The sequence below is a fragment of the Ambystoma mexicanum genome, chromosome 6q, assembly GCF_040938575.1.
Source record: "Ambystoma mexicanum isolate Mex_15411 chromosome 6q, UKY_AmexF1_1, whole genome shotgun sequence".
NCBI lineage: Eukaryota > Metazoa > Chordata > Amphibia > Caudata > Ambystomatidae > Ambystoma > Ambystoma mexicanum.
The window spans coordinates 156,411,741-156,434,366 of record NC_090937.1 but is presented as its reverse complement, the minus strand read 5'-3'; the positions used below and the strand labels follow the sequence as shown (position 1 = coordinate 156,434,366).

The 22,626-nt window shown below is 41.9% G+C and overlaps 1 protein-coding gene across 2 annotated transcripts in view; it reads right to left on the bottom strand.

Moving 5' to 3' along the window:
- The window catches only part of USO1 (USO1 vesicle transport factor), a 1,608,467-nt gene that overhangs the window by 201,570 nt on the left and 1,384,271 nt on the right, over window positions 1–22,626 (bottom strand). For both annotated transcript variants that reach the window (XM_069630579.1, XM_069630578.1), the window contains one exon: window positions 21,347–21,448. In XM_069630579.1, coding sequence (XP_069486680.1) covers window positions 21,347–21,448 — 102 coding nt within the window. The remainder of the gene's footprint in view (window positions 1–21,346; window positions 21,449–22,626) is intronic.

Sequence of the window (22,626 nt, the reverse complement as noted above, 5' to 3'; positions counted from 1 at the left end):
CCCAGGAAGCAGGACTGACCGAGCCTGAGCCCCCTCAAAGTGCCGGACCCCAGATGCAAGGAAAGCCCATCTCGACAGCCAGTAACCGCAGTGGTGCTATTTGCGGTAGACGCTGTTAGGCAGAATCCTGTGCAGTTCCCTTAGGGAACACTGCAAAAAGATTAAGACTACTGGAGTATGCACTAAATCCATTTGGTAGCAGTCTGCACCACCCAGATTTACCTGGTAGCTGTGGCTGAGCAGTCAGACTTCTCTCAAGAAGAGTAAGCCAGTATGCAGAGTATACACAATAGGGCTAAAAACACAGTAGAGCAAACAAACACTGACCAGAGCTTTGTATCAAAAGTATAGAGTTATTTATTTAAAACACACTTTAGGCAATACACTAGCACTCTAAATCAAAAGCAAGTTAAAACACAGTCAGATAAAGTATACACACCTCCCTTAATAACTATTAGACAAGTCAGAGTTAAAACACCACTATTTGTTAAGACAGATGTGAGCGCTTAACTAAGATGGCACTCCAATAGTTTGGTTAGAGGGAGAGAAAAAGGCAGAGCATAAGAATAATACATTTCCAACACTTTTTAAGAGTCAGAGCAAGGGAATAAAGGCAGAATATACTGTAGAGCCAAAGTTCATAGGCCAGGCCCACTTTAAATGGAGCAAAGCGAAATGTGCCCAGGATCAGACAGTTTACGTTGCACTAAAAGAATTTGCAGAGTGTTCAAAAGAGGTTGGTTTAGTTCAAGACTGCATAACAAGGGGGGTGGTTGCCGCCGATCAAATTCAGACAATTCTTAAAATTTAGAATGTTTTATTTAGAAGGAAAATGTAGTGATGTTTAGAAATAATCACCTTATTCCAAACTTGCAAGAGCTTAAACATGAACTTGCATTTTTCTAGGAAACAGCAAACAGATGAAATCATGTCAATTGTTGTGCACCCTTTTTCCAATCAGGGGACATGTGTTTATTTACATGTAGTCTAAAAGAAAATCACAAACATCTTCAGGCGAAAAGAGCTTATTATGCAACATATTGCCATGGTGTTATGGATCAAAGAGAAAATAGACAATGTTAGACACTAGGATTGTCCTTATTCAAAGCAAAACATGGATTCTGTGTTCAGGAGTGTAACCAACATTTGCATATAGTTAGAAGTATATTTCCTTTGCATGAACCCGTCTGTAACAATGATAGGTTCTTAATGTTTGAACCGGAAACTTGGAAAACGTGTATATACACAATTATGCTGCTACTGTGGTCTACTAACAGAGCTGGAGTACTCTCTAGTGCAGTCAGTGTTTATGGCATCAGAATATACTACACTTATACCAAACAGAAAATTCATACAAAAAAGTTAGGTACATTTTGTTCTGTGGGCACCATTAGGTAGCTGTGTACATCAGGAGAAAAAGAGAGCACACATCTCAAGTGTGGCATTATTTGGAAAGTATCGTGCCTGACTTTTAGCAGTTTGCTTAGAAAAGCCAAGTTCTGTTATATAATGAAGTCTTTCACATTAGTGAGGTGGTGGCCAATCCTTGGTCTACGTCGGGAAAAGAAAAATCCCTGATCTTTTACTGGAGGCAGGCAACGGCCTGCTGCAGTGACGTTTCGGCTTTGGAATTGTCAGCCTTCTTCTGGGCCAAAAGGATTGTGGAAGCCTAAAATAATGTGCAAGAGAAGAAATTGATATGTTTTAGATCAAGGACATGCTCGGGAGAAAGCATCCACGGCAGGTCTGATCAGGTCAACAGTTAAAAAAAGGGAACAAGAACACTAGAGTACACATGCGGATGTGTATTCTGGTCTACAGGGGATTAAAACAACTGACCTTGAATATGTCCGGACTGTGAAAGGGAAGGAAGAGAGCCAAACTCAGACTGGACCGTGTAGAATGGGATCCAGTATCTGGGTGTGTGGAGCTGCCTGTTGTGCCGTGTAGGGAGATGATTGTTGCGCCCTGTAGTGTCCGTAGGTAGGGCTGCAGCAGAAAACATGAGAGGGAGCAAAAAGAAAAAAAAAGAAATGTAAAAAGGGGGAGTGCCACTGTATCTTTACTGTGGTGCAGGTAAAATCAACCTTAGCATCTGGTGGTATACAAAATGTAGCATACCTCTGGTTGAAGGCTCAGCCTTCTGAGAGTTGATGTGTGGCGAGAGCAGAGGTAAGTGCGGCTGTCTGAAAGACCGGTCCTGAGGCCCGATATGGCGCCGGATGTAACTGCCATTACATGGTGCAGCGGGAAGGAATGGGAGAGCTAATATGAGCAGGGTGCCGCAGGACCAATACAGATTGCCGGTATTGTGAGGAAGCAGACCTGTGTGGGACTGCTTAGACACGCAACTTACCTACGTTGATACGAGGATGAGGCGTACACGAGCGTTGCTGCCATCCGTAGGTGTGCGTTCAAACTGCTGGATCGCTCAATGTATGCGCTGCAATGCGCATGCGCTAAAGAATAGTGTGCGCATCGGACCGGGGAGCCGTGTTCTAAGGCGCATGCGCTGGGAGCCAGCGGACCCGCTCCGGGACAGTGTGTGTAGTCCCTGGTACGGAGCCACTAGACTCCCCGCGCATGCGCCCCGGGGCACGGAGCGGTACTGTGAAGTGCTGGGCTGCGATGACTGCCTGGCTGGAGATGTGGCAGCACAGATAGCTAGTCTGGACGCAAAGTACGTCCGTGAAAAGTGGTACACAGAATACGAGGCTGTGTATGTTGAGCCTGGTAGGCAAGGTGGAAAAAGCTCACAAGCCTTTGTGCAAGTACCAAGCCATGTACTCTGGGGGGGGGGGTGGTGTGGAGGGAATGCCTCTGTCAGAGATACTGTACGCAAAGTTTTAAGATCTAACCCTGCTGAAAAAAGAAGGGAACAAGGTTGGGAAGATGCACAGAGATACCAATACTGATGGTAGTTTTCGGGGGGGAAGCTTCATTCAGTCCATGTTCAATAGTATGCAATTTGTACATCCACCAGGCCTCTTTATAACTGAGGGCATTTTTGATATTAGAGGTGTACTGGATTTTGTCAAGGACCCACCATTTCAATTGTTCCTGTGTATGTTTGAATTCCACGTAGTGGGAGACCAGTGGTGCTGTGATAGAGCTGCATCTTATTTTGGAGCGATGTTCCCCAATGCGTTTGTGTACCGGTCTTGTCGTTTGGCCTACATAGCGGAGTCCGCATGGGCACTCAATGGCGTATATCAAATTTGCAGTTTTGCAATTGGTGAATTGCCTGAGGGTCCAGTCCTTGCCTTCAATTTTGAAGGATTTGATTTTGCTTGTATATTTGCAAACTGTGCAGTTGCCACACGGATGGTGTCCTGTTGCTGTTCTGAGGTCCCATAATCCTGTTCTAGTAGATTTCTTGGGCAGGCGAGCATGTGTGAGCCACTCACTGAGGTTTTTGCGACCTTTTAAATGCCATCCTGGGTATTGGTTCCTCTGGGAGGTTTTGGTGGACAAGTGGCCAGAATTGTTTAATGATTTTTTTGATTCTGTTAGTATCTGGTCCAAAGGTGGTCACGCAGGTGATACAATCTTCTGGTGTGCCATGATCCTTGGGTTGGAGCAGTGTCTCCCTCGGGATGCATAAGACTCTTTTGCGTGTGTTTTTGGCCAGTTTTTTGGGGTAGCCTCGTGCCACGAGTTTACATTCAAGATGTGATGCATGCTGGCGATATTGTTACCTCTCTGAACAATTCCTGCGAACTCTGAGAAATTGGTCGAATGGTAAATTCGTTCTCAGACTTTGTGGGTGGTTGCTGTTGAAATGGAGCAGTGTATTGCGGTCGGTTTCTTTCCCATATAGTGTGCATTGAAGCCTGTTGTCATCTGTGGTGATTGTTAGGTCCAGGAAATTGATCGCTGTCTGGGTGTTGTTCAAGGTGAATTGAATCTCTGCTAATTGAGTGTTAAGCCATGCGTGGAGCGTAGTGAGTTCTGGTATGGTCCCTTTCCAGACAAACAGAATGTCATCTATGTATCTGTACCAATTGAGGATTTTGTCAAAGAATGGGTTCTGTTGGTTGAGCACAAAAGAGGCTTCATATTCTGCCATGAAGATCATAGCAAGACCTGGAGCGAAAGCCGCTCCCATGGTGGTGCCACTGATCTGCAAGTAAAATGTTTCTTCAAAGGTAAAAAAGTTTCTTGTCAGAGCAATTTCCAAAAGTTCAAGAATGAAATTGACAGGGACTCTGCTTTGCTCCATGTGGTGAGTGAGGTGGTGTCTTATACACTCCAGGGCTGCTTTCTGGGGAATGCTCCTGTAGAGGGCTTTAATATCTAATGTGGCAAGGGTGTCACGGCTGCTGTCAAAGGGAAGGTTTTCAAAGATGTTGATTGCAGACATAGTGTCTTTCAAGTATGTCGGTGTGAGTTGGCACAGGGGCTTGAGGAAGAAGTCTATAAATTTGCACAGGGGTTCTAGGCTGGATCCGCACCCTGGAACGATGGGCCTACCAGGTGGGTTGGTGGCATCCTTGTGGATCTTTGGAAGTGCATAAAATGCTGGGATTCTTCCCTCGGAGGTGTTGAGGAACGTTTCTTCATCCTGTGTAATCCAGTTTTGTTCTCCGGCGTAGCTGGTACTGATAGAGATTTGTTGTTGGATGGCCTGGGTCGGGTCTTGACCTAGTTTACTGTAGTTATTCTCGTCTTCAAGGAGTATGGCGACCATCCCCTTATATTGGCTCAAGCTTTGTATTACTATACCGCCGCCTTTATCAGCTGTCTTGATGACAATGATATTATTCGATGATAGTTGTCTGAGAGCTTGCTGTTCTCCATTCGAAAGGTTGTGACCGAGTGGTTTTTGTTTTTTCTGGAGCTTTTTGATTTCCTGAATGACACATTTCTCAAAGCTTATGAGGGCTGGTTTGGTCTCATTGTCACTGGGGCAAAAAGTGGATTTAGGTTTCAGGCCTGTGCTTTCTTCCATGCTCAGAGTCTTCGAGAAACAAAGTTGGAAGGTCTGGGGCCAACCCAGTATAGAAAGCCAAGGATTTAAGGGTCACCTTTAGCAATCTGTAGAAAGGGAGGCCAGGCAGGACACAGTACCTTAAGAGAGAGGAAGCTCCAGGAGAGAATCTCGTCGATGAGGAAACTTGGAGTCATTGCACTGCCCAGGGATGAAACCAGCCGCAGAGTTCCCGATTAAAAGGTGCGGTCCTTTTATTCGCGGTCAAAGTGGTGAAGCTTGGCTATCCGGACGCTGGGGTGCTTGGCACGGGTGATTCGACCAAGACGTCTTTGAAAGGCGAAAGAGGCAAACTGGTTGGTCCCACCAGCTCAGGGGGAGAAGACTCGTCCAGCAGAAGATCTTCTCTTGTCGTTGGGAAAGTGGTGAGTTTGTTGCAACAGGGCTTCACCGGTGGTGTCGTCGTTGCAGATGGCTCAGCTTCTTCCCTCTTCGGATTCTTAGGTCCTGTGGCGACTTCTGAAGTTCCAGTCCCAAAGGCCCTGCTTTTATGCAGAAAAAACCCCATTCATCAGCCTAGCTGTCAATCACACATGCTAAGTGGTGAGCCGGGCGGCTCACCACTGGGCCAATCAGAGAAGAGTGTGACTTGAGTTGCTACGGCAACTCAGTCCAGGGTGCCAAATCCCCCCTCCACCCCTCCTATGGAACCCAGACAGAGTTGCACCATTTGGAGGGCTTCTGTGGAGAAGCCCGCCAAAATAGTGAAACAAAGGGCTCAACCTTGGTCAGAGTTACAGAGACGGACACAAACGTCATTTTGGAACCGAGTTCTGGCAAAAAGACCCAACCATGGATTTAATGTTAAATAAATAACGCAGCGGTATCTTTAACATTGCACCAAAAAGTGGTGCGTTTAAAATCAATGGGAAAATCCCATAGAGAATATTCCAAAGGAATATTTTGCGTGGTAACCACTGCCACCAGCCAGAAACTCGACAAGGGGGGACTGCACAGTGCCCCCTTGGAAACAGACCCAGGGGCAATCTAATTACCCCTACCAGTACTTCCACAATATGATGGTGTGTACTGGTTCTTCACAATTTAGGACTGGTAAAGTCAATGGTGACTTTACATGCTCTGGGAGACAGTAGTCAGTCCCAGGGTATGGAGTCTATGTTGGGGAGTCACTATGTCATCCCTGTGTTACTGCACTGAGGGCGCTGTGTAACACATACAAAAACAGATGATGCCCTACGGAGTAGTAAGAGGTTACCCCATAGCCCATGAACACATATTAAGTCAAAAAGCACCTCAAATCATGTCTAAGAGTGGAAGGAAAAGAGTCCCACTCTTAGCAGGAGGGGAAAAAACAAACCCCAAAAATCCAGCAAAGCTGCTGGGGGACTCACTAGGTTTGGGAAATTAGCCTTATAAGAGAATTCTCCCTAACAGACGTGAGGCGCTGAAACACCAAAGTGCCACTTGTTTGAAGATTGCCGATTGCGAGCAGTGACCGTCCCATTGCAGTGCAGGAGTCCCCAGACGTCCTCCCTCTTGTCCCCACGACTGAGACCCAGGAACAGTGAGATCTGCAGAGCTGCACATGAACAGAAGTCATCTGCTGCCCTTTTTCTTCAACATTAAAGTACTATACAGTCTAAGAGAACTTACCTCTTGTTGTGTAGCCACTTGTCCTCATTGGAGTCTTGCTTGGTTGCATTTGTAGAGTTGCTATCAGCTTCTTTGCCTGACAAGCCTAATCAGCTTGTGGCCCTACTTTGATTTCTTCTCTTCTACAAAGACTTTTAAAACACTGTGAAAGACGTTCTACTTACCTTCAAGAAGTGCTTCAGTTCACATTGACTTTTGCTAACTTAACATTGGCTGGCCTGGCTCCCTGAATGACTCTCTCTCCTCTGTTTAAGTGTTTTTGCCTTCCTTCCAGGAAAGGGTTAACTGACTTTACATACGGGGGTTACTGAAAGTACTTACATGCTTGAGAATCATTGTGTGAATACTTGTTCTATACTGATCCCTCTTTTCTTTGACACGTCTCCAAAGACTATTATAAATGCAAACAGTGATATAGTAATGTCTACAGCACCCTAGCAATTGAAGTCACCAGAGGGTGTAGGTAGTGTCTGTGAGCCATCCCAAATGGGTATTTGCGGATTTAGAAAACTAAAAGTGTGTATTATTTTTAAAGTGTATTTGTGTGTTGCTTAACATTGCTCCCTTCGGAAGGCGGCTTATTCTAACTGACTGATAAATTAATAATTGTTTAATCAAGAAACCTTGTGTGTAAGAGTTTATTTGAATACTTGTCACTGTGAACCTCTGTGTAGCTCCCCTACAGCTCACATTGACCCCTCTTGAGATAAGCCTGGCTACTCGACCACACTACCAAACTGTGTAGTACAGACTTATACCAAAGGTTGGGTTCCTATTGCCAGGAGGTCAGGGTTGTTGTAGTGCACCCAAAGGGTACTGCATACAATCTTGCCTAATAGGTTCCGTCAGTCACAGCATTTTTTTAAACCGGACCATGGCATAGATGGAGCCGATAAGGAAGCCATCTCGTCGAAGATTTTGACAGGAAATTTGAAGAAATTCGATGATATTCAATGAATAACATGGAACCGAGCGGTTCATTACCGAAGCGGTTAAGCGCAGCAAAAACGGAACTGCTTATACCTGCGATGACGTTGATGTCGAGAAGGAGGCCTCTGAGGGACATTGACTCGACAGGCATAAACGCGCAGCGCCCTCTACTGGGAAAAAAAAGATAAGAAATACGTGGAAGGACACAATCCATTCGAAAGACGATTACAGACAGAGGAAGACTATTACAGTTACCTTTATGTTGCACCCACAACCTAGACATGAGTTTCTCTAGAACACCCAGGATCCCATAAATGGAGAATAAACATAAGTTGAATGGAGGGGAAGATGAGTCACCTTGACTCATACTAACAATTTGAATGCAAGGTACAGCAGAACCTGTTCAAAGATAAGTGGCAAGTTGTTAGGCAAGATTGTGTGCAGTATCATTTGGAAGACTGCAGCAACCTTGACCTCCTGGCAGAAGGAACACAACCTTTGGTATAAGTCTGTACTACACAGGCTGGTAGTGTGGCTGAGCAGCCAGGCTCATCTCAAGAGGGGTCAATGTGACAAATTGTAAGTAAATGCAATTTCACTTCACTACTCTTGGAAACAGTAGTTTCACAAAGAGAAGGTATTTAAACATTTGGGACATCTAAGAGACTTCCCTGTGCCACTGCACTGCACTGAAGGTGCTGTGTGTCACAATGCAAAGATAATGCCTATGAAGTTTGTCAGACTCCAAAGTCAAAAGAAACAGGATAAATCACAGAATAAAATACATGAGAGAGTGGGAAAAAGGTCTCACTCTCTCCAGGTTAGAAATTAAAAGTCCTCAAGTCCAGCAAAAGAGCTAGGGGTCTCTAAGGTAGACAGAAATGTGCACATTTCTGAGCATTCTCCCTAACACAAGTCAAGCATGATAGCATGTTATCGAGCCTAGAGCTCTGTTCTACACTCGCCTACCTTAATGGGTCCACAAGATGTCCCTGCAATGGCTAAACTTGTGGTTTAAGGAGAAATTAAATAAGGGAGAACATTTTGGAAAGACAGACACCACAATTCATAGTTGGATAACCATGAATCAGTAGTCAAGTTTCGAAACCCAAGGTGTATGGAATATGCAGTATGCAAAACAGTGTCTCCTGTGGTGGAGGATTTGTTTTTCATTTCCTGCTTAACTGCTTGGCTTTCTTGGAAAGGCTATTACAACATCCTTCAGTCCTCTTTCCATTTCGTGTGGAATACCAGTAGATCTATAAAAGCATTGCGCATCCGCGGTGTGCAACACAGTGTGTCCTGTGTCAGGTGAATGGTGCTTGGTGCCAAAGGACTTTTATCGGCTCTAACGCTTTGGGGTAAGAGGTATTCATCTCTTCATCAGAATATTTGAGTTTGAGCTGTTAACAGCTAAAAAAAAAAAAAAAACCTGCTACATCCAAACGAAGCCATCTAGAAGGGGAACTACTTTTGGCGGGGGAGTTCATGATACACAATATTTGACTCGAATTGCGGTAATTGCATATTATGATTTTCCAAGTGGCGACCAGTTACTGTATAGTGAACGGCTTCTGAAATTTGACCGCAGTGACTGCAGAGCGAGAGTAGCTGTTTGATCTGTAGTAACGACAAGAAGTCGTCTTCTGACTAATAAGTGTGGTCACTGTGAATATCAAATCGTTGAAATTTCAGATATGAAAGAATGGCGTACGTTGGCAGTGTCCCTTAAAGACTCTATAGAGAAGCTCAAAAACTTGGGTAAGCCCCTTTAGTGTAGGCGGCTACTTCAGGCTGATCTCGTGGAATTCCAGGGGGTACACTCATCTCGCTCTGAATAAAAAAGTGTGTAAGGAATTAGAAAACTTTGATTTTGTTTTAGTACAGGAATGTTGGGCCTGTGGGCAGCTGTTTTGGGATGGATATGTGGTGCTATGTCTTCCTGGTACTTGTGGGCCTAGAGGACGTCCCAAGGGTGGTCTGGCATTGGCTTTTCGAAATTCTAACACGATTGAAAAACTATCGGGAAAACACCTGTACACCTCATGTCAAATTGTTACCTTTTTTCTAATTACACAAAAAGGAAGAGTGGGATTAATGGTCATCAATGTTTATTGGAACAATGCTGCGTATGGTGATCAAAAACTGACAAATTCGTTAGATGAATTAGATGTTTTGATTGAGGAATGGTTAGCCTCCTCAGCTGGCGGTCATATTATAATTGCCGGCGATTCGAATGCCGATTGTAATTTATCAAACACGGAGATAGATTGGTGTTTAATGGATAAGGGCGTGAGTGGCTCAAAAAAGGGTAGCAAACAGTACAGAGGTGCGCTCTGGCGCAATTTTATAAGAGCCAGGGGAATGGAGATGTTGTTCAACGACAAATGTACATGGTCTGCACGAGGTGGGTCGACAATTATATATATTTGTAAGTGATAAGCTGGTTAAAGATTCTGAAATGATGCGTGTCCAACCTATGGACGTAAGTGACCACACTATGATATCAATTGATTTGGTTCTAGAGAAGAAAGTCTACAATGATAATGTGAATTGGGGACCCATAAATGTAAATGTGAAGGGAACCAGGGTCAAATGGAATACCCTGAAGTCTATCAAATTTAACAACATGATGTGGCACGACTATGAAAAGAAATCGTTAGAACAAAAAAAAGTAACATATTCGATAGCAGCATTCGATGACCTACTAGCCTCCAGGTTGGATCCATTTCAGAATGCAAGTAATATCGCAGTTTATAAAAAAAAAGACTCATAAGTATGTTTTTGATTTAGAGGTTAAAGAACAGAGAGCTTTGCTGCACAAGCAATTACGTGTTATAAAGAAACTTGATTTACGAACGGAGGAGTATAAAAAAGTAGTGAGAACATGTCGCCAGGCTTGTAAAAATTGGATGATTCAGCACCAAGCTAATCTCAAACAGAAAGACGCAGAAGCTATGCTTGGTGCTATGAAGGAGACCAACTCTAGAAACTATTGGTCTCTTATCAATAGCACTGAAGCATCGCAGGTGCACTTAATCACTAATCTGATTGGGGAATCAATATGGTGCAATTTTTTCTTTGAGAATTGATATGCCCTGTCCACCAATGCCACACTAGCAGTTGAATACAAAGAATATGAATGGTGTCTTGACGTTTCAGTGGTAAAAATAAGAGCAATGATCCAAAAGCTAAAACCCTCTGCCACTACGGGACCTAATAACCTGACATGCTCTATATATTGAAGCAGAGTGCCGAGTTATGGGCCGGGATACTGCATATAATCTTCAGCGATGTACTCCAGTCTCAAATAATGCCCGATTCCTGGAAAGTCTCTTATGTGATACTTATATTTAAAAAAGGCAATCGTCTTTGCCCTAATAGCTATAAACCAATATCAATAATTAATATAGAGGCCAAGATTTTTGCCTCGATAATATTGGAAAATCTGTTGCTATGGAGGAGAATGAAATCCTAGACGTGAGGCAATTCGGGTTTCGAAAAGGATTGGGGACTGATGCGGGTGGTCTTTTTGTATCTATTTTGCAAAGCCAAGCTAAGAAATCTAACTATGGGCCTCTTTACGCTGCTTCCATGGACTTATCCGCAGCATTTGATATGGTTGACAGACCAACATTATGGCAAAGGCTCGATACATTGAAAATTGACAGAGGGTTGTTAGTGATGATTATTCACCTTTGTTCAAATACAATTTTAAATGTAAGCCTTAACAACGAAGGGCTGATGTCCAGAGAAATTAAACTGATGAATGGCCTAAAGCAAGGCTGTGCCTTGGCGGCCATTTTATTTAATCTTTATGTTTCCGGCGCAAATGCAAAAATTGCATCTTCTGGTTTAATAACTCCAAAAATTGTTGGATTTGCAGTGAATTGGGTAGCGTACGCTGATGATTTCTTGCCGTTAGATCGTACAAAGATAGGCTTACAAAGACTAATTGATGTGTTTGCAGTCTTCATTAAAGAACTAAAATTAAAAATCAATCCCACAAAAACAGTTATCAATTTGGGTCAAAATAACAAAGCAAACCCAAATCCAGTATGGGTGGTTGAAGGGACCAAGATAAGGCTTCAGAAAGCTTTTAAATATCTAGGGTATTCCTTTGCTAGCAGTATGACACTAAATTTGTCAAAAAAATGTCTGGAATCCAAAGCAAAAGTGGCAGGCAATCAACTGATTGCCCGACACTTTTGCTTTGGATTCCAGACACTTGAAATGAAATTTGGGAAATTCACTATGTCAGGATGCAGAGACTTTTACCTGCTTAAGGTTATCCCAAGGCTAACCTATGGTTTAGAATTTTACCCGGTAAAAATTATTCCGTATTTAAAAAGACTGGAAGCACTTATGTGGAAAAAAGTATTGTACTTCATACCAAAATGCATTCCAGTAGAAATGATAAGGTACGAATTCGGCCTGGGTTCGCTTGAAAGTATAGTGGAATGTAAAAGAGTTATGTTGTATAGAAAATGTATTCTGGCAGGGTCGAAGTCACTGTATAACATATTAAGGGAAGGTGATACTGTGAAATATATGACTGACTTACAATATGATGTAGAAAAAACTTTGGTAAAGATTGGAGCTTCAAAGCAGCGTCTATTAGAGAAACCAGCTAAAATTAAAATATTGATAAAGGCATTTGATTGGGCAGCTAATAACGCTGCGATCATGAATTCAAAACTATATAATCAAGTTGTCTCTGTGTGGAAGTGGTTCCCTATACTTTAATCTTATCTGACAAAATATCCGTTAAGGAAATTTCGTAATAGTGTGATGTGATGATTCAGGTTCAATGTTTTAAATACTAATGAAATTAGCCATATAAGAAAATTAAACATCGAGAATAAGAAATCATGCAGATTCTGTGAACAGCCTGAAGTGGTGGAAACATTGGTACATTTGTTATTAGTTTGCCTCATGTTGTTAAGCGAAAGATGTGTTTTTTTTCTGAATTTGTGTACGATACTGCAAACGTTTCCAGGGAGAGCTTGTGGTCTGAAATGATGCATGGTACCAATATTGCTCTGAAGTGTAAAGTAGTTGATTTTTTAATGATTGTCTGTAAGATACACTAAATTAGGCCCATTTCTGACCAACTGACGACAGATTCTGTCCATAGAAAGCTGGTACTCGTAATTACAAAGAAGGCTGAACTTGCAACATAGTCGGTTATTTTTGTGTGAAATGTAGTCCGTAGTGAGTCCGCGACTAGACTGCGATATATTATGTTGTTCAAGACTACCGAAAGGGGACTTTTGTTTGGATATTAGAAACATTTTTTTTTTTGCAAAGTGTGTTCTGAAGCAAATGTTCAAGGATGTAATTAGAAGTGTAAATGTGATGAAATGATTTTATCTCGTTTGTTTTACGATTTTTTATTGATGTAATGTTTTGTAAAGGTTTAAATAAACCAAATACAAATTTAAAAAAAAAAGACATTTTTGCTGTGCTCATAGAAAAGGCAACTTGGATTTTTTTCTTGCTGTATTGAGTGGCTAACTGATCAAAGTGAACTGCTCTTGAAATTTAACTGAAGTGACTGTGGAGCTCTTTGAGCCGCAGCAACGTCTAGAAGCCGCTTTTGACTTTATAATTGCGGTGCCTGTGACCAAGGCAGTCTCGAAACTCTGCTGTGTTTAAAAAGAGAAAGAAGGAAGAGAAGGAAGGAAGAGAAAAAAAAAAGGAGATAAAAGCAAGTGGACGTTTCTCTTAGTTGTATTGAGTAACTAACTGACCTTGGAACATTGAGCCGCTGAAACTTTCCTGCTGCTATACATTGACAAACCAAGTATTGCGGTGACTGCAGAGATGCTTTCTCTTTGAGCCGCAAAGGAAAAGGCACTTGGGTTTTACTCTTAGCGGCACAGAGTGGCTAATAGATTTTGGTCTCTGACCACAGTGACTGCAGAGCAATTGTGCTCTTTGAGCTGTGGCACTTTCTCCTTTTTTTGCTTTATGTGTTAACATTGGTGTCAGGGTTTTACAACTTGCGCTAGCATAATTTATGCGATACGCTCCTTATTCTTTAAAGTCAGACATGCCTAGCACTCATAAAATGACTACCGCAACATTGGTTTTAAAATCAACACCTTTAAAATTTCCCTCAGCAAACGTCCTTAAAAAGTTTTGTGCAGGAGACATTAGGGACTTCTGCCATCCTTGATCAAGTTCGATTGACATACCACAAGCACATGAAAATGACAAAATTGCAAATGCTGTAACTTCTGTAAGTAATTCTATTCCAAGTGATGTTGCGAGAACTATCCATGATTCCTCTATTACGATACTCAGATTTTGATTGTTGACACTCAATCTTTACCTCTGGGTCACTCGAACCCTACCACACTCAAATTTAATGAACAACAACAAATCACTATAGAACAGACAACAGGCAGTCAGGTGGCTATTACACTTGACACAATTACTGATGGTTCGACTGAATCTGCTCAAAGGATATTATCTAGCTTAGAACAGTCTGTTGGTAATATATCCATAATAGCTTCCTTGTCATTAATTGAATCTGAACCTAACAGCTTTTATCAATCTCCAAGTTTATTTGATAAGTCTGGTATAGCCTCTTCTCTGACCACAACAACAAATCAAACACACCCAATAAAGCAAACTTCGTTGACTCATTTCTTCAGCAGCGCATATAAGCTCGCAATCTGAATTGTTAGAGATTACTTTGAATTCAATACATATGACCATTGTATCACTAACAAAGTTGTTTGAAACATTAGATACAAAAATGACATTACAAATGACTCACATTGGGCGGATCGAACTTTGGATGAGTGACTTGATGAAAGAAAAAGTGTCATGATCTCTGCTTCCAAAAGGTCAGGGTTTTCCCAACTCCCTTGGAAGCAGATCCATAACCCAGGTTCCGAGGGCCAACCAGTCCCAATTGGGACCTTTTGGACCCAGTCCTGGCGCCAGTGGCACCAGGCTCATAAATGTGCCCAGTCCCAGCGCTGGAAGCGCCGGGCTCATAATGCTTGGGTGGACTTACCTGCAGCAGACCATGCTGCTTACTTGCCTGCCAGCTGAGCCTCTGATCCTCTTCTGTTTGGAACTACTTTTCCTGTTGGGTGGGGCAGGAGCCACTCCCTAGATTCAGAACACTGGAACTCTTCTGGAAAGCAGGAACTCTTTTCTTACCTAGGCGTGGCTGTGGAAGGAGACACCTAAGCACTACAGGAGGCTATTTAAACCACACCCGGTGGATGAATCTTGCTTTGCGTTATTCTGCATCCTCTGCAGCAGAACGCTCATCGTGTCTTCTGCATCGGATCCTGGGCCTAAGGAAAAAGGCTTACCATCCTGAATCCAGTCTTCAGCAACACCTATAAAGACAAGAAAGAACAGGTTAGCATTCCGGCATCTGAAAGACAAAGGCTTACCTACTCGTCGTGCGCTCCGGAGGTCTTCACACTGCATTCCGGCATCTGAAAGACAAAAGCTTACCGACTCTTCGCACGCTCCGGAGGCCTTCGGCGCTGCATCCTGCATCTGAAAGACAAAACAAGGTGCGTTTAAAGACATTGGGGAACTTTAATACTCACGTGCCATTACTCCTTTCCACATCAACCCCAGTGGGTATTCCGGCACCCTGCAGCCGCTCCGAACTCGTACCTGCAAAATAAAAGACAGTTAGAGCGCATCGTGAAGCAGGCAACAAGCGCTTACTTATGTGCTTCCAGGCGCTTCTATTCATCATACGGACTCCATCTTCAACTCACTTCAGCCCGTCATCCGCCATCGCCGGAACCTGCAAAACAAGAGACATCATTGCTAAAGACTTTAAAGACAATAGAATTACTCGAAACTTACCGTTCGTGCAGTAAACGACGGACAGCAGTCCTCTGAAGTCAAGAGGCCTGCGCTACCGATCCAGTGAAGAAACTGGTTACAGCACCCTGCCCCGAGGCAGATGGAGAGCTCGGCATTCACTTACCTAAGGTGAGAGCGTTAACCTTTGGGGGTCTACAGGAGAGCAAAAAAGGGAAGCGATAGGGACACCCCAATAACCCCAGTTCATTAATCCCATATTTTCTGTCTGCAGACATCTTACTCTTGAAGTCAGGCATACAGTGCACAGAGGTCCAGCCCAAAGATCCAACCGGGTGCTACACATCACCTTTGAAGATACGGTAGTCGCCCAGTCAAGACCGGCGCCTCTGCGAGAATCAGGTGAGCGTTACAAAAAGACGAGCTGGAATTTACCCCGAAGATTGTTTGTAAGATCACAGATGTGTGTGATTAAAAAACAATCTAGCGTGTTACCCATCATCTCTGGCGTGATTAGTCCAATAGATAACCAAAATGCCTCATTACCTCTGCAAGCCAGCACAGTTGTAATTGAGCCAGATGGGACCCAGTGTCCGGCGTGCCCTTCTCCAATCAATTATAACTTGTTGAACAAAAATGCTAAAAAGAAGAAACGTGACATGCCTAATAACACAAAGAAAACAAAAAATCAGAAAGGCTTAACTTGTCGCTCTCGAGCAAATGTGAAACTATTTCTTAGGCACATGTCAGGAAAGAGAACCTTGGCGAATACAACTCATGACTTGCTTTCAAAATATAAAATTATGGTTGACAATCAAAAAAATATGGCAGGTTCCCAAACAAAAGAGATCAGTGACTATCCACCACTAAATGATTTGATTTCCGCAATAGGTGCATCGCAGGACATCATCAAGGATGTGGGGAGCGGCGGTGTTGAATCAAATTTAGCCAGAGGTCCAGTCGATATTCCTTAAAAATGGACTGCTATAATTGAGAAGCAGCCCACAACTCATGATTTAATACTGGCGGACATTAAAATGCAGATTCACAACTCAATTGAAAAGTATGTAAAATTACAACAATTGAGCATGCTACCTGTGACAGTCTTGCAGAATACGACTAGGATTGCAATTAAGCCAACTAAAAAGAGATTGACGGCTATACCTGAATTAATTGATCAGGATAGTCTGAGAGTTGTAACAGGCCCTCAAGTAGAAAAGGGGATAATAGAACCATTAGATGCTACATCTTCTCAAACTATCGAGACTTGCCATAGAAGCAATCTCAAGAGAGATTTTGACACTCACGAAAGTGAAGTAAACAGCATAAGAGTAGAAATCGATAAGTCAGAAAATGTATGACAGTCAACAATCAATCACCTTTATTACCAAACAAACAGAATAGAATAAATGCTGAGAAAAATGATGCGCTATCGCTTTCATCACAAGAACAAAATATTTTGAGCTCAACTCGAGATCAAACTAATCAAATACGAGAGCAAGAGGAGTCAAGTGACTTGCAGAGCCAAATTGTCAGAGCGGCAGAGAATTATATGACATCTACCAGAATGGAAGGTTTGAGTGAGAAGAGTAGGAATAAATCTAATCAATCAGTCCATTTGAGACATGTCAAATTTGATCTCCCAACATGGGCTCCAACTCTTCCCAGCCGTCTGACTGTAGATACTGACAGAAAGAAGAGTGAACAAGCTCCTGCTATTTTGTCTAACAAATCTTCTAAATTGCAGGCACAATTGCACAAGTTTCATCGTCTAATCCTTAAATGTCGAGCTGCCCCATTTGTAACGTATGACCTGAATAGAATGAGTCTATTAGCAATTTTTCAAGATGTGGCTAGCCTACAGGATTTATCTACTATGGATATTGATCAAGTTGAGTTTCTTAATGACAATGATCTTTCTGTGGTACCATTGTGGCTTACATCAAAAGTAGTAAGGAATCTATTATGGCAAGCTCACATTGAGCCATTTGCACTGGGCTTTGTACTTGCGAACGACCCTACCACACTAAACATTGAAGATGAGCCAAAAAGCTTACCGAAACCCAATCCCTACAAGACAAGTAATGAGCACATAGGCAGCGGTTTTGAGAAGTGGAGAGTACAATCGTAATCACCCCAGTTAGACGTTCAACAAGTTATATCTATAATTAGCTAGAACACATTTGTTTTTTTATCACCTGCTTAGTACCACCGCTGACTTCCTTAATAGTTTTGATATAATAGTGATGCAAGAGACCTGGCTGACAGTTAAACCGGCTTGGAAGAATCATAGCATCTTATAAAATCCAGCAAGAGCCTTACTAAGAGTAAGACCAGTGCCAGGGTTGATGGTCATTATTAAAAATAATAACTTACAGATCTTTATCTGAGATGGTAGAAATAACCTATCCACAAGGGGGCATTGCTTTAATTAACAAATTTCATAATCCATTAGGATTAGCAGATAAAAAATTCTTTGAAGATCTAGAACATTTGTTGAATCTCTCTTCTCAAGCAATAGACATCACAAATGTCATATTAGCCAAAGATTTGAACATGCATTTGTTGACCCCCGGGAAACATACACAGAATCAGGTTAATGCTAAAGGGTTAGCCTTAATGAGCGAGAGAAACTTTGCGATGTGCAATGGGACCATAGCGGGTGATATACCACCACACCAATCCAGCTAAAAATGATCTCATTAACCCATAAGGCCTTAAATAATGCAGCTCCCAGCTACTTAATGGACAAAATAAAAAGAAAAACTTCTAATAGACCCATGAGAATCGCCAATTCCAATTGTTTGGCAGTACCTACATTCAGACTCGCCAAAATTGGTGGCGCCTGCTTCCCTGTGAAAGCTGCTAACCTGTGGAACGCCCTGCCACCTAACCTAAGAGCTGACCAACCCTTCCCCCATTTCAGAAGGAACCTTATCAAACACATTATCGCCAACAACGACTTAACACCCGAACACTCACAAGTGTAGTCCGACCCAATGCACCCTGACGTGACATCAACCTTTATGCTTATTACCGCAAATCCTGTATGTTGCTAACTGTACATTCATGTAAATACGGCAAATCTTTATCTGTACATTCTTGTAATTTGTGCAATATGGTGTAATATTGTAAATTCATTTATATAACATTGTAACATTGTAAGCTTCGCATATACTTGTTGCTGCGCCCGGTAACCTAAGGGTCTGGTGCGCAATATAAATAAATAAACAAACAAACAAACAAACAAACACCATACGTGCCAGCGAGGCCAAAGCAACTCCATAATTGACTACATATTTGTTGCTAGAAACACCTTTCAATGTGCCATTGAATTTAAAAGTGGTCAAATGCATCAATAGTGGCCATGATGCTCTGTCTCTTCATCTGTCCCTTGGCTGTGATCTTGCTAGTTTGGGAAATCAGAAATATTCACACATGGCGACTGCAAACAATGCACAGACAAGATTCTGATGGAATGTGCAAACACTACTGTCATTTAATGCCAACATCGAGGAGACCAATACTATTGAGATGTGGCCGGAAGAAACATATACAGCCTATTTGCATCTATATCAAATCCAGCCTCTCATGTCCCCTCGTACAGTGTTTAAACCTAAACACGAGTTTGATCATTAAGTGCAAGCAAGGAAAGCAATTTTACGAGGAGAAAAAAAGATCTACCTTGCGTCGTCTGCACCAGAAAAAAGTTAACTAATTCGAAGTGCCAAATGCAAATATAGGACTGGTTAAGGTCACACCAATTTCAACTCCAGCAAGCAGATGGTGAAGCGATGTTGCATGCGATTGGCAATAAAAACACGGCCCAGATTTGGGCCATAATCAACAATGCAACTCACTCTAAACAAATAGCAGTCCAAGTAAATGGAGTCAGTGACTCTGATTGGATTCAATATTACACAAAACTGAATGCCTCGCCATCTGTAAGCAATAGCTACTTGGATACTGGTCCCTCATGTTACCAGGGTTTGCACATACTTGAAGATGTTCTATATAACATCAACAAAGCTAGTGGTTCGAGGGCTCCAGGCCCTGATGGGCTGAACAATGGCATGCTCAAAGCGCACCCTTTATTATGGGGCAAGATTTTGTGTAACATTTTCAACCAAATTATAACATTGAACATTATACCTGATTCGCGGCGCCGATCAGTCATAGTGCCAATTTTCAAGAGAGGTGATCCGTCTTGTGTAACTAACTATAGGCTGATCGCCCTCTTGGACGCGCCAGGGAAAATCTTTTCAAGATTCATCCTGCGAGATTTCAATAAATGGACATCAAGCAACGCTCAATGTGATCTGTACCAAACAGGTTTTATCCGTGGATTGGGTACATCTATCAATTTGTTAACACTTTATTCTATAATAACTCATCATGCGATCATAAAACAGCCATTATACTTGGTTTTTGTTGATTTAAAAGCAGCATTTGACTCAGTCTCGAGAGAATTACTGATCAAGAAATGGTTTCATCAAGGTTGCCCGGCGTACTTAATTTCCCTGATCAAAGACATGCTCACTGGAAATACTATTCAAGTGAGACTTTCACTTGATAGTAAACTAACATCTCCAGTCAATAAGTATAGAGGGTTACGCCAAGGCTGCACTCTTGCATCAGTATTATTTATCTTTTTTATTTCAGATGTGGGAAAAGCTTTTCAGAATATGATCACTGATGCACCTAAGTTAGCAAATAAGGTTGTCAACTACTTATTTTACGCTGATGATATGATCATCATGTCTAAAACTCTGCAAGGACTGCAAAGGCTGTTGAATGCTCTGGCCATTTATGTCAGAGAATGATTTGACCATAAACTTAGACAAAACAAAGGTCATGCAGTGCAATATGAGTAAAAAGAAGAACACGAAAACCTATAGGTGGCTTCTAGATGGACAATTGTTAGAATGTCTACCTTGCTATACTTACTTGGGAGTCAATGTTGCCAATTCCATGATGAGAAATTACATTTATACGTTAAAAAATAAATGAATTACTGGGATATCTCAAGCTAGAATTATCCAGTCTAAGTACGGCAAATTTTCCATAACAGCTGCATTGACATATTACATGCAAAAACATACTCCTATTCTCCTGTACGCGGCACAGACAAAACCTGTAATTACAGAAAAGATATGGGCTGCCCAAGAGGGGAAATTATGGCGCCGATTACAACAACTCCCCAATTGTGGGCCGACTGGCTGAGACATGAACTTGGATTAATCTCATTGCATGCGCGGTATATATGGCAGATCATGGCCCTTTTTAGAAAATGCCTTCTAGCATTGCACTCAACTTTGGTCGATGGTATATTAGCCAACTACATATTCACTTCCAAGGATGAATGCATACCTAGATGGCGTAAATTGGTTGAGTAAACCATGGCCAACATAGAGGTTACTCTGTTAACTTTAATTCAGAATCCCACGAGGGTGAAGGTCAAACTATTCCAATGGGATTGGTGTCAAACCATAAAGAGATGCAATACATATCTTCACTTCTCTAAAAACCCATTTCAACCCAAAATATACGGTATATCAGAAGCTTATACTCTGAGATATCCTGCTGTTGGGCATCGGACAGAATTAATGCAAATTCGGTTTAACATGTGGCATACGAAAGATACATTAGCCAAACGTAAAATAATTAGACGGACTGAAAATATATGCAGGTTTTGTCATTCTCCAACCCAAAAAGAGACGATAAAACATTTATTGGTGGAGTGTGCTACTTTACTTGATTTGAGGATGTATAATTTCAAACACACTTTAAAAGCCTATAGAGATGTAGATTCTGATTTATTATGGTTTATGATTCACAGTGGTTTCCTCACATGAGTGAGAATTGGTGCAATAGGGTTTCTTCATGCTTTGAAACTGGAAGATCCATGATTGTGTAACATTAAGCTAGGTGTTCAACCACAATAGGACAACTTCGCAGATCTTAATAAGCAGCATCAATTTGCATGTTTGCATGGAGACCTACCTTTAAGGCCTTAATTTCTTGCAATAAAGAGTTTCGCAAGTCTTCCAACTCTGTGTTTTTTGCTGCAGCGTTGTCTTCTGGTCCAGAGTTTGAAGATGCAGTCTGAAGAAAAGCTTAAAGTTGATTCTGAGCACAATATTTTAAGACATGTTACACTGATGAGAAGCTAATTATAACCATCATTCTTTTGAATAACGAAATAAAACCATTCTTGACTTAACAAGAAAATGTAATGCAACAAAATAATGAATCATTTGAACACAATTTCAATAATTAGCTTATTTTTTCTGATTATAGAGGATGGGATGTATATTGCTCCTTATAACATGGTGTCCAGCATATTTGTTGCATCCTAATCTGAAATCAACCAAAATCTAACTAAATAGAGAATGGTACAGTGCCTGCAAGCGGAAATTCTCTTTTGCATGCACGCCAGAAGAGGACTAAAACACTTTACACGATTACTACTAAACATTACAGTCTTCATTACATGGCTCGGTATTTACAAGTACACCACATTTATTTATTAAACTTACAATAAAGATAATTAACAAGAAAACATGTCAACTTTGGAAAGCTACGGTTTGCCTTCACTGTTCACCCTCATTGATGTACTAACACGTAATGACCAACTTGCCTTCCAGAATATGAGTTCTAGAAATTACAGACATTTTTCTAGAAGTGACTGAAAGAAAATAAATCATACTGCCATTTCAAGAGATGCCAAAAGACATGCTTATAACAGTAGGGCTAGAGGATTTAAAGAACATTAACCAAAAAAGGTTAAAAAGTAGGCTCCACTTGTAGCAACTCATATGCAACATTAGGCATTTCCTTAGGTGCCACAGAATATGGTAAAATAGCATGGCCCATAGTTTCCGGTTAGACCTGTTCTGACTGTTTAGAAAACGTGTGAGAGGGATAAATTACTTACCAGCAACGTTCTTTCTATGGATTTTATCCCACAGATTTCTCATCTTGATAGATAGTTATCCAGCGTCAGCTGCTTTGAAGATTTTTCGACAGGGGTTGTAGTGCAGCTCAATATCATCAACACCTCTTTCGTATACGACCGTGCCACTCCTCGACAATGGACGTGGCGTTGAATGCTGTATAAATGAATGCACTAACCCCCTTACCCTCAGTTCCCCACTCCCCGCCACCCTCCAGGCTCGGCCTGCGAGAGGGAACATGCAGTAATGGGGAAAGGAGTAGAAAAAAACAGCAAGCAATAAATGCTTGCTTACCTTTTCTTTCATATTTCATTCTTTGAAACAAAG